The 17504-nt window shown below is 32.0% G+C and overlaps 4 protein-coding genes across 7 annotated transcripts in view; all 4 read left to right on the forward strand.

Annotated features, from left to right (window-relative positions):
* Positions 1–17504, forward strand: part of LOC146538980 (uncharacterized) — a 74636-nt gene that overhangs the window by 35582 nt on the left and 21550 nt on the right. For 2 of the 4 annotated variants that reach the window (XM_085185602.1, XM_085185601.1), the window contains exons 3-4: positions 813–977; positions 1671–1750. The exons of 1 other annotated variant lie outside the window; for it this stretch is intronic. In XM_085185602.1, the coding sequence (XP_085041728.1) occupies positions 813–950 (138 nt within the window). In that variant the 3' untranslated portion in view covers positions 951–977; positions 1671–1750. Of the gene's footprint in view, positions 1–812; positions 978–1670; positions 1751–17504 lie in introns of those variants that run through there. One more of the 4 variants, XM_085185605.1, reaches the window with a different exon arrangement.
* Positions 2844–5304, forward strand: LOC146538982 (uncharacterized). The gene is made up of 4 exons (XM_085185607.1): positions 2844–2919; positions 3268–3462; positions 4179–4343; positions 5224–5304. The coding sequence occupies exons 1-3, from the start codon at positions 2878–2880 to the stop codon at positions 4323–4325; spliced, it is 384 nt and encodes a 127-aa protein (XP_085041733.1). The 5' UTR covers positions 2844–2877; the 3' UTR covers positions 4326–4343; positions 5224–5304.
* On the forward strand, positions 7358–8787 carry LOC146538983 (uncharacterized). The gene is made up of 3 exons (XM_085185622.1): positions 7358–7434; positions 7799–7975; positions 8315–8787. Exons 1-3 carry the CDS (start codon positions 7393–7395, stop codon positions 8459–8461), a joined length of 366 nt encoding a protein of 121 aa, XP_085041748.1. The 5' UTR covers positions 7358–7392; the 3' UTR covers positions 8462–8787.
* Positions 14981–16410, forward strand: LOC146538984 (uncharacterized). The gene is made up of 3 exons (XM_085185621.1): positions 14981–15057; positions 15422–15598; positions 15938–16410. Exons 1-3 carry the CDS (start codon positions 15016–15018, stop codon positions 16082–16084), a joined length of 366 nt encoding a protein of 121 aa, XP_085041747.1. The 5' UTR covers positions 14981–15015; the 3' UTR covers positions 16085–16410.

The raw sequence follows: 17504 nt of genomic DNA on the forward strand, positions 1-17504 counted from the left end.
AGGTGTAACTATAGATTCCAAACTCCAGTGGAATGCTCATCTGGAAGCACTTGCGGATAAACTCAGCTCTGCCGCGTTCGCAATTAAAAAAGAAAGACAAATGACGGAGTTGACACTGCCCGACTAGTCTACTATAGCTATTTGCATAGTATTTTATCTTATGGGATGCTGCTATGGGGCAGTGCTGCAGATATCAATTTAATATTTATTCTCCAAAAAAGAGCCGGGAGATATATTTATAATTTAAGAGCTCGAGATTCTCTGCGAGATGTTTTCAAAGATGCAGGTATTATTACAGTTGCTTCCAAATTTGTATATTATAACATTGAGTTTGTCCGACAAAATATACATTGGCATAACAAAAATAGCGACAGTCATACGATAGAAACGAGAAATAAACATAAGCTTGTTACACCAAGTTTTCGCCTCCAAAAAGTTAATAAATCCTTTATGGATCTGAGTATACGTGTATATAATAAAATTCCGTAGTGTATTCTAGGTTTGCCACTTCCAAAATTTAAAATATCAGTAAAAAAAATTCTGACAAGTATTATTACACTGTTCAAGAATATTTAGAAGACAAACATGTATGGAATTAATGTCTATTGAATGTAATGCAGGATAGCTGCTAACTAATGTAATTGATTGTATCATTGATTTTGAAAAGAGTTGAGTTGAGTTTCTTGCCGACTCTTCTCAGCAAAACTGCCTTCCGAACCGGTGGTAGCTTTTTGTTTTTGCAACGATGGCTTCAACATTCAAGTTAAATATTATTAATTCGCTTGTAATTAAAATAATCTTTACACTTACAGGGCAACGACTACTGTATTAGTTGTAGAAAAACGGTTCACTGCGTTTCTTCTATTATAGGAATTGTTACCACGTGCCACGATCATAAAAGCCACTGCAATGAAGGAAAATGCTCAGCCACCCCTAGCAGTAAATGCTAATATGTCTAAATACTTTTAGATATAATGGTAATTCTCTTTTGAATTTCTTATCACTCTTTGAACTAATTGTTTTAATAAAACTTAATTCTAACCGTATCCTTCTAAAGCAAATGGCAAACAAAGAAAGCTAACTATTGGCTCTGAATGCAAAATAGATGATTAAATTACGTGATATTCACAAAATGTGAAAAATGCATACTATTTGGGTTAGAATCCACTACCACTTGGATAAAAATTTTCAACAAGCATTTATTTTTACTTTATTTTATATGTTTTGTGACGACTGGTTGAGGGTTCGAACCCCACTCAAGAGCAGGCAATATTTATTTTTATTTATATTTTCATTTGTATGCTTTGGTGTCGAAGCAAAGTACGCCTTGAGTTCCGCCACTCAACACGCAATGCCTGCAGAATTCGGCGGAAAATGTGGAACGGAGAAGTAGTAATGGAGTGAAAGTAAGCACTCTCTGGCTAATTATACATGAAAAAGAAGATAAAAATCGGCCAATGTTAAATAAATTTATACGATATTACCAACAGACATAAAAAAGACTTTAAACTGCTTATGACGAAGAATATTTATTAATTTACTGATTTCATTTAATTTCAGTAAGTGCAATAAAACAGTGCTAGTGGTGTAAAAGTTACATCGCCATTTTTACTATTTATGCTTAGAGTTCATAATTCAAAACTTTCTTTAATTATTTTGTTCTCTTTCAGGAAACTTGGAACAAGATTAACTATTTTCAATATATTATATGTCTATTTAATATGGTACTGTAATAAATATTATTCAAGTCTCATTTCTTTTAATTGTCCTCTTTCCTATATTGTATAAAAAAATCCATGAAGTGCGAAGCGTACTCGCCCACCGAGGGTTCCAGTGCCAATTTGGGGGTTATAAGTCGACGGATAGATTTGTGACTGTGTTTGGCAAAAGATACAATTTTCGTAGTTCTAGTTTCCGAGATATTTGCAATTTTGTGAATTAGGCGATTTGTCGTTTTATTTAGATCAATTATTACTAACACAATAGAAAAAATGTTCATAAAATAATTACTCGACAAAAACGTTTATTTAGTACTTTCAGAAGATCGTAAAATTTAGTACCGAGGGTACAAGTTTATTTATTTTATCTATCTGTAAGGCAAGAAGTATATGAAAAAGAGCATATAATAGATTCACATTTACTTTTACTATGTAAGTGAAGCAAGTTTTCTATAAACTTTACCACATCTTGTCTCTTCATTGACAAACTATTTCCATGTAACAGTACAATAGTACTATGCTCATTAACATTCATGGACGCAATTTTGTTAATATTAAACTAGTAACTAGCTCCAGGTTAAGGTAATTCATTAATTTCATTTGAAAAATCAAGTTAAATTCAGGGTACTATAAGGTACTTTCTCGGATCGCCATAATTAAAGAACAACAACATCAACTAGGGTACTTCCCGTAGACAATTATGATGAACTAAAATTTGTACTTATTATAATTTCATACAAAAACATACCCCCATAATTTATATTTGTCAACTTCCTTCGCCGTGTGTTCATTATTTTAAAACAATTAATTTTATACATAAGTGTATATGCAAATTAAAGTTTACTTATTTTTATAAATTTTACTCCTCCCGTTGACCTATTATAATTCTTGGTACGAAATCCTCGGTGAACGAGTCCAACCCGCATTTGATCGAGCTTTTTTTATTAATATTATCTCATGTTTGAGCTACTTTATTTTTCGTTGCAAAATATGCCTATTAGCCAACTAATAAATAGGTAGACTTATCACTTTTCATAGCCCTATAATAAATATGCAATTAGCATAAATCGTATTATGTGCTAGAAGTATATAAAGTCAACTTATAGCTATTTTCCGGAACAGTCGAGCTCTTGCAGGACGACACTATTAAACACCAATAATGGCTGTGGGCAACTTAATATTTGCTGTTCTAACAGCGCTTGTAAGTTGGTTTGTTATTTATTTATGTTCTCTACCGATATTATTATCTTCTGTCGATATTCTCAATTTTCCGTCTATGTTGCATCGAGTCCTGTGATATCTTCTTTTCTGAACAATATAAAATTTATCTTATATTTTTGAAATAATAATTATAGTAAAAAGTTTGTAACCCACACAAATATTAGATTTAGACATATACTGACCGTGATATTTCTTTATCGTTTCATTAGATATTTAATAATCAAACATATGTTTTATGAATTATTTATTTCCATAAATAATTCAAGCTTTGTAGCATTTCTAATTTTATATAAAACTTTTTAATTAATAAGTTAATCTCATAATTCAGGTAGCTGTAAATATTATTTTTGCTGAGGAAAATCCGTTAGAGGGTATCGATCCGAAGTTAGGTGATTTCGCTTACGATCAAGTAGATGGAAACGAAAACCATGGACTACCAAGCAAAGTAAATGATAACGAAAAACAGCCAGAAGGAAGAGAGATTTTGAGACCAGGATTAACTAAGTCGTGTAACTTGACACGGGTATGTCTTCACTACATTCTATTCAACAGGTCAACGGGAACTAATAAAAGTTAACAAACAACATTTAAAATTTGACGAACTACGTTTGCGCATGTTGAAACTTGACTTTTTCTGTACTCTAAGGGACTGTAGATCATATTAATACACAATATTTGATATTAATTTTAGCTTTATATCTTCTTAGACAGATGAAAAATAAAGTACTCCTATAAAGCTTCTGTTTTTTTAATTTTGAGGTACAGAACCGTAAAAAATATGATAATCAGAAAAATTTGTTACTTAATCTGTTACAAAAATTATTATCAGCAGTTCATTGTTAAATTTTTGTCCAATCGATCTGTTTCTTATATGAACATTCAAGTTAATAGAAAAATCAGCTTCATCCTGTATTTCGCATATAGTAGGGTAGGCAGAGGGAACCTAGTGTTAAGACAGTCCTGTCCCCACTTTCCGTCACATTTTTTAGAGTCATTGTTGTGACGGAACTCAACTCCAGACTTTTGCCTTGGTGCCAGATCGAAGATATTAAAATATGAGGAAATAATAATTCATTCCCTCGAGTGGGGACGAATCCACAATCTTCGCGTTACCACCGTACCCATGTGCCCCTTGCGCAACGATGACTTCAACATTCAAGTTAAATATTATTAATCTGCTTGTAATTAAAACAACTCCTGTTTATTTGTCATATTATTTATCAATTTTTAAACTTACAGGGCCCCGACTACTGTGTTAGTTGTAGAAAAGCGGTTCACTGCATTTCTGCTACTTTAGGAATTGTCACCAGCTGCAACGATCATCTACGTTACTGCAATAAAGGAAAATGCTCAGCCACCCGTGACAGTGAATGCAAAATTGGCTAAATAATTTTGGATATAATGGTAATTCTCCTTTGAATTTCTCTTCATTCTTTGACCTAATTATGATATTAATACTTAATTCTATTTTATTAACTTAACTTAATTCTATTTATTACTTAATTGTATCCTTTTAAAACAAATGAATGCAAAATAGAACTAAATAGATAATTTAATTGCGTGATATTCACAAAATATGAAATGCACACTATTTGGCTTAGAATCCATTACCACTTCGGTAATATTTTTTTTATTAAATTTATATTTTTATTTCTATGCTTTGGTGTCGAAGCAAGGCACAGCTTTAAATTCCGCCACTCAACACGCAATGCCTCCAGAATTCGGCGGAAAATGTGAAACAGAGTGTCTTAACACGAGGTACCCTCTGCCTACCCTGATGTATGCGGGTTATAGCGTGTAGCTGAAAAAAAACTGTACTGACAGTACATTAAAATTGTATGCATAGAAAACCCCACGTTAAATAAATTTTAAAAATACATTTAAAAAATCGAAAAAGCATTTCTTTGTCTATATTTTGTCTGTTTTTCATGCCATAAAAAATAGGGTATAGTTAATTTAATAATTTACATTGATATTTATCAACAAGTGCATATTTCTGTTCCTGGGAAATAAAGTGAAAGTAAGCACTCTCTGGCTAATTATACATGAAAAAAGAAGAAAATTAGTCGATGTTAAATAAATTTATACGATATTATCAACAGACATAATAAAAAGACTTTAAACTGCGTATGACCATGAATATTTGTTCATTTACTTATTTCATTTAATTTCAGTTAGTACAATAAAATAGTCCTTGTGGTGTGAAAATTACATAGCCATTTTTACTTTTTATGCTTAGAGTTCATAATTCATAACATTCCTTAATTATTTTGTTCTCTTTCAGGAAACTTGGAACAGGATTAAATATTTTCAATATATTATAATATATCTATTAAATATGGTACTGTAATAAATATTATTCACGTCTCATTTTTTTTAATTGTCCTCTTTCCTATTTTGTATAAAAATAATCCATCAAGTGCGAATCCCTCGCCCACCGAGGGTACCAGTGCCATTCCATTGCCAATTTGTGGATTATAAGTCTACGGATAGATTTGTGACTGTGTTTGGCAAAAGATACAATATTTGTAGTTCTAGTTTCCGACATATTTGCAATTTTGTGAAGTGGGCGATTCGTCGTTTTATTTTGATTAATTATCAATAACACAAGAGAAAATATGTTCATAAAATAATTACCCGTCAAAAACGTTTATTTAGTACTTTCAAAAGCTTGTAAAAATCAGTGCATACGCCCACAAACTAATATTTGTCAACTTGCTTCGCCGCGTATTCATTATATATTATTATAAAACAATTAATTTTATACATGAGTGCATATGCGAATTAAAGTTTACTTACTTTTATAAATTACTAGCGACCCTCTTGCGGCTTCGCCCGCTTTTACTACTGGATTATTCATATAATGTATATTTGCAAAGCACTTAAGTTAATGTGAAAATTAATTAAACCCTAATGCAACCCGCATTTTCGTAGTTTCAATAAGGATTTTCCAATTGTTTTACACAGCAAGATTTTTTTAGTAGGTACCGTAATTTTAAATCTGTGCTACTAATCTTTTCAAGTACTTATTAAAATATATTTAAATGACTATTTTTAGATATTAAATGACTATTTTTAAACGGAAGAAATTATAAACAGAAACCTACCTACTAATAACTACTATAAAAAATATGAAACCAAATATATCGCGCTGAAATAATACATTTAACTCCAATTATCCAATACGTGCAAACGCATCTAAATCTTCGTTGCTATAAAGGCAGGCGGGTTTTTTTTTCGAGCTTGTGGTTAATGCTGAAGAGGGTATTCTGTCCCTGATGAAAAGCAAGCACTACGTGACGGCCTGTGAGGAAAATTAAATAGAATGCATCGGTCGGGAATCGAACCCGGCAGGTAGGCGAGCATTCTACCACTGAACCACCGATGCGTGTAAGGCAGGCGGGCGCGGCGGATGCATGGCGAGTGGCGAGCCGTTTTGCAGCAAGGATTTTTTGATATTGTAACCACTTCTAAAGTACTTATTAAAATGAAAAACAGTAAAAGACAGTTTTGGTCTACATTAAATGGCCAACGTAACTAATGTACTTATTTATATGCTAAGAGTAAGGGATAAGTGAAACTTGAGTAACATACAGCTGATGCGACAACGGCGGGATGGTTCAACAATTAAATGCGTTTTTCTGTAAAACTATTCGCAATTTCGAAATATTGTAAAAAGCAAATTTTATCTTCGTTTACCGTAGAAAATTAATAAAGTATTTTAAAGGATAAGGATTAATACCATTATGGAAAAATATCCCTCACAATAAAAAATATATTGAAATTATTATTTTTAGACAGAAAAATGATCACTACACGTTATTCTTAAAAGATACGAATATGCTCTCGCGGACTTTTTTGTAGATCTTATTAAGAGGAACAATGCTCCAGTACATTTTTTTCATGTAGTACTTACCATTAGAGCAGCGCATGCGCGAAAGTGTCTCAACGGGTAGGACTTTATACACATTTATCGTATTTATGTTAATTTACATAAGAATGTACAAATAATAAACTATATATAAACCTTCTACGGAAAACACCCGACTTAATGGTGAAGACCGCATTAAAATCCGATGGGTGGTTTAGAAGAAGAAGAGTTAGAAACAACAGACAGACACGAAAAGCGACTTTGTTTTATAAGATATAGGATACTCCTCCCGTTGACTTATAATTTTTGGTACGGAATCCTCGGTGAGCGAGTCCAACTCGCATTTGACCGAGCTTTTTTTATTAATATTATCTCATGTTTGAGCTACTTTATTTTTCCTCGCAAAATATGCCTATTAGCAAGCAAACTAATAAATAGGTAAAGTTAACACTTTTCACAGCCCTATAATAAATATGCAATTAGCATAAATCGTATTATGTGCTAGAAGTATATAAAGTCAGCTTATAAATATTTTCCGGATCAGTCGAGCTCTTACAGAACGACCACTATTAAACACCAATAATGGTTGTGGGCAACTTTATATTTGTTGTTCTAACAGCGCTGGTAAGTTAAAGTGATTTATTTTATCTTCTATACCGATATTCTTATTTTATCTTCTGTCGATGTTGTCAATTTTCCGTCTATGTTGCATCGAATTCTGAGATACATTCTTTTCTAAACAATATAAAATTTCTCTTATATTTTTGAAATAATAATTATAGTTTAAGTCACGTACAAAGTTTCTAACTCACAAATTGTAGATATGAACACATATTGAATGTGATATTTCCTTATCGTTTCTTTTGATATTTAAAAATCAAACGAAAATAAAATATGAAATATTTATTTCCATAAATAATTCAAGCTTTGTAGCATTTCTAATTTTTATATAGAACTTATTAAATAATAATTTAATCTCATAATTCAGGTAGCTGTAAATTTTATTTTTGCTGAGGAAAATCCATTAGAACTAAGTGATTTCGCTTATGATCAAATAGATGGAAACGAAAACCATGAACCAAGCAAAGTAAATGATAACGACGAAAAACAAGAAGGAAGAGAGACTATGAGACCAGGATTAACTAAGTCGTGTAACTTGACACGGGTATGTCAATGGGAACTAATAAAAGTTATATTTTCATTTCTTCGCTCTGTTGTCGAGGCAAAACGCAGCGTTGAGTTGCGCGACACAACACGCAAAGCCTCCAAAATTCGGCGGTGTGTGGGGAACGGAGCGTTTTAACACTAGGTTTCCTCTGCCTACCCTCCTGTGTGCGCAGTACAGCGTAAAATTAAAAAAATAATCAAAAATATGATAATCTGAAAAATCAGTTACTTTATCTGCTTTAAAAATTATTATCTGTAATGCATTGTTAAATTTTTATCCAGTCTTGTATTTAAAAAACCTATTTATCATATTATTCAAGAATTTTATAACTTACAGGGCCCCCACTACTGTGTAAGTTGTAGAAAAGCGGTTCACTGCCTTTCTGCTAATATAGGAATTGTTACCAGCTGCTACGATATTCTACGCTACTGCAATGAAGGAAGATGCTCAGCCACCCCTGGCAGTCAATGCAAATCTGGCTAAATTACTTTGGATACAATGGTAATTCTCTTTTGAATTTCTCATCAATCTTTGAACTAATTGTGATATTAATACTTAATTCTAATAGAATCCTTCTAAAACAAATGGCAAACAAGGAAAGTTAACCAGTGACACTGAATGCAAAATAAAATTAAATAGATAATTGCAATGCAATAAAATTAATTAAAATTCTTGTGGTGTGAAAATAACATCACCATTTTTACTTTTCATACTTTAGAGTTCATAACTCATAATATTCCTCAATTATTTTGTTCTCCTGCAGGAAACTTGGAACTCGATGAACTATTTTCAATGTTTTATAATATATCTATTTAATATGGTACTGTAATAAATATTTATTATTAATTTGTATAAATATGTAATAAATATGTAATTACATTTTTGAGCATTTCCACCCTTTCGAGCATATAGCTCTTGCGCTCCACTCTGCCGGGCAATAAAGGAAAGCCTGGAGAGGCGGGGGATAGATAACAATTCCTCTCCGGAGGACTCAGGTCCGTGGGGTCGCCACTCCCCAACAGCTTGCCACAAGCTGCCCTACGGCTTTACTATTGTTATTATTCTCTGAAAATTACTGTTGTAAATATGGATCAAAAGTTCAACCAATCCATTTTGGTGGATTAAAAATACATCTTTATTTACACACTTGGGTCTTTCTTTACTACTCGTTGATTATCAGTCGCTACAACTTAAGACATCATCTATCTGTTCTATTTCTACAAATTTGAGACATGATCCCTTACTTAAAGATCTGATTAAGACACAAAGAGTTTTTTAAACTTAATTTTATTAACTTAACTTAATAAACTTAATTTTATTAATTTTTTCGATATAATTGTTGGCCATTCATTAATGAATAGATATTGTTTAGTTTGATTACGACTCTTTCTTATTGTTTTAAGAGGCTAGTATTTGTTACAGTATCATTATCGTTACGTTAACATTATTTATAAATTTATTCATTGTTTAAACAAAGATTTTATGTTTAGTTCCGTTGAGGTATGTAGAAAATAACTGAAACTATTATGAACAAACAAATAATGATAAGAAAACATGGATTAATATACGTGCTACTCAGTAATTGTAAGAAATTATATATTTTTTTCTATTTATTACCTTACATTTTTAAGACTGAAGGAATCTGCTGTATGAATCTGACATTTACTAGATTTTTTTAATTTTTTCGTGACAATATTAATGTCATATCATAATCAAGGCCGTTATTAACCAATACGATTATTATTAGAAGTAGGAAACCGATCAAATACATGTAGCACTAATACTTTATACTTTTCTGTAGAACTGTGTCCGTTCTGTGGTCATCAAAAATATGCATCGATTATCTTTCTCGAAAGCGAATTATGATCTGGTCTCATGTTTTTCCTGTATTAGATTAATCTATAAGAATTAAATAAATAAAAATGAAAATCACTATGATTTTGAACAAATATTTCACTTTTTTTTCGTACACATTTAGGTCGCGATTTGTGTATGACCCATATGTACAGAGCAGGGTAGGCAGAGGAAACGTAGTGTTTAGGTGTCTTAAAAACCTTGTGTGTGAAAGTGGGGAAAGGAGACACTCCTTTCTGCCGAATTCTGGAGGCATTGCGTGTTGAGTGGCAGAACTCAACGCCGCGCTTTGCCTCGACAACAGAGCGAATAAATTGATATAAAAATTTAAATAAATATTTCTTCTTCTCGAATGGAGATCGAACCCACAATCAGTCGATTTTACAGTCACACTTTGTGCCTCTGCGCCACGACTGGCCTGATATATTGATCAATAATATAGAGACTGCGATCAGTTACAAATTTAAAAACTTTTATTTTGCTTGCAATGTATGTATGTGGGTTCGGGTGAAATCTTGGAGCTAAATTTTGAAGTAGATATCGTCAACCGATTGAGCTGAAATTTTGTATACACGTTTACTTTGGATGACAATGCGCGATAAAATATGTGACGTCATTCTAAATCTAATATGGCGGACCATGCAAGATGGGGGAATTGTTATTTATTATATGTGCTACTTTAGGAATTGTCACCAGCTGCACCGATCATCTACGTTACTGCAATAAAGGAAAATGCTCAGCCACCCGTGACAGTGAATGCAAAATTGGCTAAATAATTTTGGATATAATGGTAATTCTCCTTTGAATTTCTCTTCATTCTTTGACCTAATTATGATATTAATACTTAATTCTATTTTATTAACTTAACTTAATTCTATTTATTACTTAATTGTATCCTTTTAAAACAAATGAATGCAAAATAGAACTAAATAGATAATTTAATTGCGTGATATTCACAAAATATGAAATGCACACTATTTGGCTTAGAATCCATTACCACTTCGGTAATATTTTTTTTATTAAATTTATATTTTTATTTCTATGCTTTGGTGTCGAAGCAAGGCACAGCTTTAAATTCCGCCACTCAACACGCAATGCCTCCAGAATTCGGCGGAAAATGTGAAACAGAGTGTCTTAACACGAGGTACCCTCTGCCTACCCTGATGTATGCGGGTTATAGCGTGTAGCTGAAAAAAAACTGTACTGACAGTACATTAAAATTGTATGCATAGAAAACCCCACGTTAAATAAATTTTAAAAATACATTAAAAAAATCGAAAAAGCATTTCTTTGTCTATATTTTGTCTGTTTTTCATGCCATAAAAAATAGGGTATAGTTAATTTAATAATTTACATTGATATTTATCAACAAGTGCATATTTCTGTTCCTGGGAAATAAAGTGAAAGTAAGCACTCTCTGGCTAATTATACATGAAAAAAGAAGAAAATTAGTCGATGTTAAATAAATTTATACGATATTATCAACAGACATAATAAAAAGACTTTAAACTGCGTATGACCATGAATATTTGTTCATTTACTTATTTCATTTAATTTCAGTTAGTACAATAAAATAGTCCTTGTGGTGTGAAAATTACATAGCCATTTTTACTTTTTATGCTTAGAGTTCATAATTCATAACATTCCTTAATTATTTTGTTCTCTTTCAGGAAACTTGGAACAGGATTAAATATTTTCAATATCCTATATCTTATAAAACAAAGTCGCTTTTCGTGTCTGTCTGAACTTTCTAACTCTTCTTCTTCTAAACCACCCAACAGATTTTTATGCAATTTTCACCATTAGGTCGAGTATTTCTCAGGGAAGGTTTATATATAGTTTATTATTTGTACATTCTTATGTAAATTAACATAAATACGATAAATGTGTCTAAAGTCCTACCCGTTGAGACACTTTCACGCATGCGCTGCTTTAATGATAAGTACTACTTGAAAATAATGTACTGGAGTATTGTTCCTCTTAATAAGATCTACAAAAAAGTCCGCGAGAGCATATTTTTATCTTTTAAGAATAACGTGTAGTGATCATATTTCTGTCTAAAAATAGTAATTTCAATATATTTTTTATTGTGAGTCATATTTTTCCATAATAGTATTAATCCTTATCCTTTAAAATACTTTATTAATTTTCTACGTTAAACGAAGATAAAATTTGCTTTTTACAGTATTTCGAAATTGCGAATAGTATTAGAGAAAAACGCATTTAATTGTTGAAACATCCCGCCGTTGACACATCAGCTGTGCCGACTCAAGTTTTACTTATCCCTTACTCTCAGCATATAAATAAGTATATTAGTTACGTTGGCCATTTAATGTAGATCAAAACTGTCTTTTACTGTTTTTTCATTTTAATAAGTACTTTAGAAGTTGTTACAATATCAAAACATCCTTGCCGCCCCGCGACGTTTTGCTTATACAAGCGCGTCATGAGCAGTCATCGGTGGTTCAGTGGTAGAATGCTCGCCTGCCACGCGGGCGGCCCGGGTTCGATTCCCGGCCCATGCATTCTATTTAATTTTCCTCACAGGCAGCCACGTCGTGCTTGCTTTTCATCAGGGACAGAATACCCCCTTCAGCATTAACCACAAGCTCGAAAAAAAAAGCCGCCCGCTATAGAGGCATAGCAACGAAGATTTAGATGCGTTTGCACGTATTGGATAATTGGAGTTGAATGTATTATTTCAGCGCGATATATTTGTTATCATATTTTTTATAGTAGTTATTAGTAGGTAGGCTTTTGTTTATAATTTCTTCTGTTTAAAAATAGTCATGTAACTATCTAAAAATAGTCATTTAAAAATATTTTAATAAGTACTTGAAAAGATTAGTAGCACAGATTTAAAATTACGGTACCTACTAAAAAATCCTTGCTGTGTAAAACAATTGGAAAATCCTTATTGAAACTACGAAAATGCGGGTTGCATTAGGGTTTATTTAATTTTCACATTATCTTAAGTGCTTTGCAAACATACATTATATGAATAATCCAGTAGTAAAAGCGGGCGAAGCCGCAAGGGGGTCGCTAGTATTATAATATATCTATTAAATATGGTACTGTAATAAATATTATTCACGTCTCATTTTTTTTAATTGTCCTCTTTCCTATTTTGTATAAAAATAATCCATCAAGTGCGAATCCCTCGCCCACCGAGGGTACCAGTGCCATTCCATTGCCAATTTGTGGATTATAAGTCTACGGATAGATTTGTGACTGTGTTTGGCAAAAGATACAATATTTGTAGTTCTAGTTTCCGACATATTTGCAATTTTGTGAAGTGGGCGATTCGTCGTTTTATTTTGATTAATTATCAATAACACAAGAGAAAATATGTTCATAAAATAATTACCCGTCAAAAACGTTTATTTAGTACTTTCAAAAGCTTGTAAAAATCAGTGCATACGCCCACAAACTAATATTTGTCAACTTGCTTCGCCGCGTATTCATTATATATTATTATAAAACAATTAATTTTATACATGAGTGCATATGCGAATTAAAGTTTACTTACTTTTATAAATTACTAGCGACCCTCTTGCGGCTTCGCCCGCTTTTACTACTGGATTATTCATATAATGTATATTTGCAAAGCACTTAAGTTAATGTGAAAATTAATTAAACCCTAATGCAACCCGCATTTTCGTAGTTTCAATAAGGATTTTCCAATTGTTTTACACAGCAAGATTTTTTTAGTAGGTACCGTAATTTTAAATCTGTGCTACTAATCTTTTCAAGTACTTATTAAAATATATTTAAATGACTATTTTTAGATATTAAATGACTATTTTTAAACGGAAGAAATTATAAACAGAAACCTACCTACTAATAACTACTATAAAAAATATGAAACCAAATATATCGCGCTGAAATAATACATTTAACTCCAATTATCCAATACGTGCAAACGCATCTAAATCTTCGTTGCTATAAAGGCAGGCGGGTTTTTTTTTCGAGCTTGTGGTTAATGCTGAAGAGGGTATTCTGTCCCTGATGAAAAGCAAGCACTACGTGACGGCCTGTGAGGAAAATTAAATAGAATGCATCGGTCGGGAATCGAACCCGGCAGGTAGGCGAGCATTCTACCACTGAACCACCGATGCGTGTAAGGCAGGCGGGCGCGGCGGATGCATGGCGAGTGGCGAGCCGTTTTGCAGCAAGGATTTTTTGATATTGTAACCACTTCTAAAGTACTTATTAAAATGAAAAACAGTAAAAGACAGTTTTGGTCTACATTAAATGGCCAACGTAACTAATGTACTTATTTATATGCTAAGAGTAAGGGATAAGTGAAACTTGAGTAACATACAGCTGATGCGACAACGGCGGGATGGTTCAACAATTAAATGCGTTTTTCTGTAAAACTATTCGCAATTTCGAAATATTGTAAAAAGCAAATTTTATCTTCGTTTACCGTAGAAAATTAATAAAGTATTTTAAAGGATAAGGATTAATACCATTATGGAAAAATATCCCTCACAATAAAAAATATATTGAAATTATTATTTTTAGACAGAAAAATGATCACTACACGTTATTCTTAAAAGATACGAATATGCTCTCGCGGACTTTTTTGTAGATCTTATTAAGAGGAACAATGCTCCAGTACATTTTTTTCATGTAGTACTTACCATTAGAGCAGCGCATGCGCGAAAGTGTCTCAACGGGTAGGACTTTATACACATTTATCGTATTTATGTTAATTTACATAAGAATGTACAAATAATAAACTATATATAAACCTTCTACGGAAAACACCCGACTTAATGGTGAAGACCGCATTAAAATCCGATGGGTGGTTTAGAAGAAGAAGAGTTAGAAACAACAGACAGACACGAAAAGCGACTTTGTTTTATAAGATATAGGATACTCCTCCCGTTGACTTATAATTTTTGGTACGGAATCCTCGGTGAGCGAGTCCAACTCGCATTTGACCGAGCTTTTTTTATTAATATTATCTCATGTTTGAGCTACTTTATTTTTCCTCGCAAAATATGCCTATTAGCAAGCAAACTAATAAATAGGTAAAGTTAACACTTTTCACAGCCCTATAATAAATATGCAATTAGCATAAATCGTATTATGTGCTAGAAGTATATAAAGTCAGCTTATAAATATTTTCCGGATCAGTCGAGCTCTTACAGAACGACCACTATTAAACACCAATAATGGTTGTGGGCAACTTTATATTTGTTGTTCTAACAGCGCTGGTAAGTTAAAGTGATTTATTTTATCTTCTATACCGATATTCTTATTTTATCTTCTGTCGATGTTGTCAATTTTCCGTCTATGTTGCATCGAATTCTGAGATACATTCTTTTCTAAACAATATAAAATTTCTCTTATATTTTTGAAATAATAATTATAGTTTAAGTCACGTACAAAGTTTCTAACTCACAAATTGTAGATATGAACACATATTGAATGTGATATTTCCTTATCGTTTCTTTTGATATTTAAAAATCAAACGAAAATAAAATATGAAATATTTATTTCCATAAATAATTCAAGCTTTGTAGCATTTCTAATTTTTATATAGAACTTATTAAATAATAATTTAATCTCATAATTCAGGTAGCTGTAAATTTTATTTTTGCTGAGGAAAATCCATTAGAACTAAGTGATTTCGCTTATGATCAAATAGATGGAAACGAAAACCATGAACCAAGCAAAGTAAATGATAACGACGAAAAACAAGAAGGAAGAGAGACTATGAGACCAGGATTAACTAAGTCGTGTAACTTGACACGGGTATGTCAATGGGAACTAATAAAAGTTATATTTTCATTTCTTCGCTCTGTTGTCGAGGCAAAACGCAGCGTTGAGTTGCGCGACACAACACGCAAAGCCTCCAAAATTCGGCGGTGTGTGGGGAACGGAGCGTTTTAACACTAGGTTTCCTCTGCCTACCCTCCTGTGTGCGCAGTACAGCATAAAATTAAAAAAATAATCAAAAATATGATAATCTGAAAAATCAGTTACTTTATCTGCTTTAAAAATTATTATCTGTAATGCATTGTTAAATTTTTATCCAGTCTTGTATTTAAAAAACCTATTTATCATATTATTCAAGAATTTTATAACTTACAGGGCCCCCACTACTGTGTAAGTTGTAGAAAAGCGGTTCACTGCCTTTCTGCTAATATAGGAATTGTTACCAGCTGCTACGATATTCTACGCTACTGCAATGAAGGAAGATGCTCAGCCACCCCTGGCAGTCAATGCAAATCTGGCTAAATTACTTTGGATACAATGGTAATTCTCTTTTGAATTTCTCATCAATCTTTGAACTAATTGTGATATTAATACTTAATTCTAATAGAATCCTTCTAAAACAAATGGCAAACAAGGAAAGTTAACCAGTGACACTGAATGCAAAATAAAATTAAATAGATAATTGCAATGCAATAAAATTAATTAAAATTCTTGTGGTGTGAAAATAACATCACCATTTTTACTTTTCATACTTTAGAGTTCATAACTCATAATATTCCTCAATTATTTTGTTCTCCTGCAGGAAACTTGGAACTCGATGAACTATTTTCAATGTTTTATAATATATCTATTTAATATGGTACTGTAATAAATATTTATTATTAATTTGTATAAATATGTAATAAATATGTAATTACATTTTTGAGCATTTCCACCCTTTCGAGCATATAGCTCTTGCGCTCCACTCTGCCGGGCAATAAAGGAAAGCCTGGAGAGGCGGGGGATAGATAACAATTCCTCTCCGGAGGACTCAGGTCCGTGGGGTCGCCACTCCCCAACAGCTTGCCACAAGCTGCCCTACGGCTTTACTATTGTTATTATTCTCTGAAAATTACTGTTGTAAATATGGATCAAAAGTTCAACCAATCCATTTTGGTGGATTAAAAATACATCTTTATTTACACACTTGGGTCTTTCTTTACTACTCGTTGATTATCAGTCGCTACAACTTAAGACATCATCTATCTGTTCTATTTCTACAAATTTGAGACATGATCCCTTACTTAAAGATCTGATTAAGACACAAAGAGTTTTTTAAACTTAATTTTATTAACTTAACTTAATAAACTTAATTTTATTAATTTTTTCGATATAATTGTTGGCCATTCATTAATGAATAGATATTGTTTAGTTTGATTACGACTCTTTCTTATTGTTTTAAGAGGCTAGTATTTGTTACAGTATCATTATCGTTACGTTAACATTATTTATAAATTTATTCATTGTTTAAACAAAGATTTTATGTTTAGTTCCGTTGAGGTATGTAGAAAATAACTGAAACTATTATGAACAAACAAATAATGATAAGAAAACATGGATTAATATACGTGCTACTCAGTAATTGTAAGAAATTATATATTTTTTTCTATTTATTACCTTACATTTTTAAGACTGAAGGAATCTGCTGTATGAATCTGACATTTACTAGATTTTTTTAATTTTTTCGTGACAATATTAATGTCATATCATAATCAAGGCCGTTATTAACCAATACGATTATTATTAGAAGTAGGAAACCGATCAAATACATGTAGCACTAATACTTTATACTTTTCTGTAGAACTGTGTCCGTTCTGTGGTCATCAAAAATATGCATCGATTATCTTTCTCGAAAGCGAATTATGATCTGGTCTCATGTTTTTCCTGTATTAGATTAATCTAT

The sequence above is a fragment of the Heliconius melpomene genome, chromosome 5 (assembly GCF_056956725.1).
Source record: "Heliconius melpomene rosina isolate 202511_hmr_F chromosome 5, ASM5695672v1, whole genome shotgun sequence".
NCBI classification, from domain to species: Eukaryota; Metazoa; Arthropoda; class Insecta; order Lepidoptera; family Nymphalidae; genus Heliconius; species Heliconius melpomene.

Excerpts from the sequence above, each read along its gene's own strand:
- LOC146538982 (XM_085185607.1), top strand. The coding sequence starts at position 2,878 with ATGGCTGTGGGCAACTTAATATTTGCTGTTCTAACAGCGCTT. Across the intron at positions 2,920-3,267 it reads TTGCTGTTCTAACAGCGCTT|GTAGCTGTAAATATTATTTT; the intron begins GTAAGTTGGTTT and ends CTCATAATTCAG. Across the intron at positions 3,463-4,178 it reads AGTCGTGTAACTTGACACGG|GGCCCCGACTACTGTGTTAG; the intron begins GTATGTCTTCAC and ends TTAAACTTACAG.
- LOC146538983 (XM_085185622.1), top strand. The coding sequence starts at position 7,393 with ATGGTTGTGGGCAACTTTATATTTGTTGTTCTAACAGCGCTG. Across the intron at positions 7,435-7,798 it reads TTGTTGTTCTAACAGCGCTG|GTAGCTGTAAATTTTATTTT; the intron begins GTAAGTTAAAGT and ends CTCATAATTCAG. Across the intron at positions 7,976-8,314 it reads AGTCGTGTAACTTGACACGG|GGCCCCCACTACTGTGTAAG; the intron begins GTATGTCAATGG and ends TATAACTTACAG.
- LOC146538984 (XM_085185621.1), top strand. The coding sequence starts at position 15,016 with ATGGTTGTGGGCAACTTTATATTTGTTGTTCTAACAGCGCTG. Across the intron at positions 15,058-15,421 it reads TTGTTGTTCTAACAGCGCTG|GTAGCTGTAAATTTTATTTT; the intron begins GTAAGTTAAAGT and ends CTCATAATTCAG. Across the intron at positions 15,599-15,937 it reads AGTCGTGTAACTTGACACGG|GGCCCCCACTACTGTGTAAG; the intron begins GTATGTCAATGG and ends TATAACTTACAG.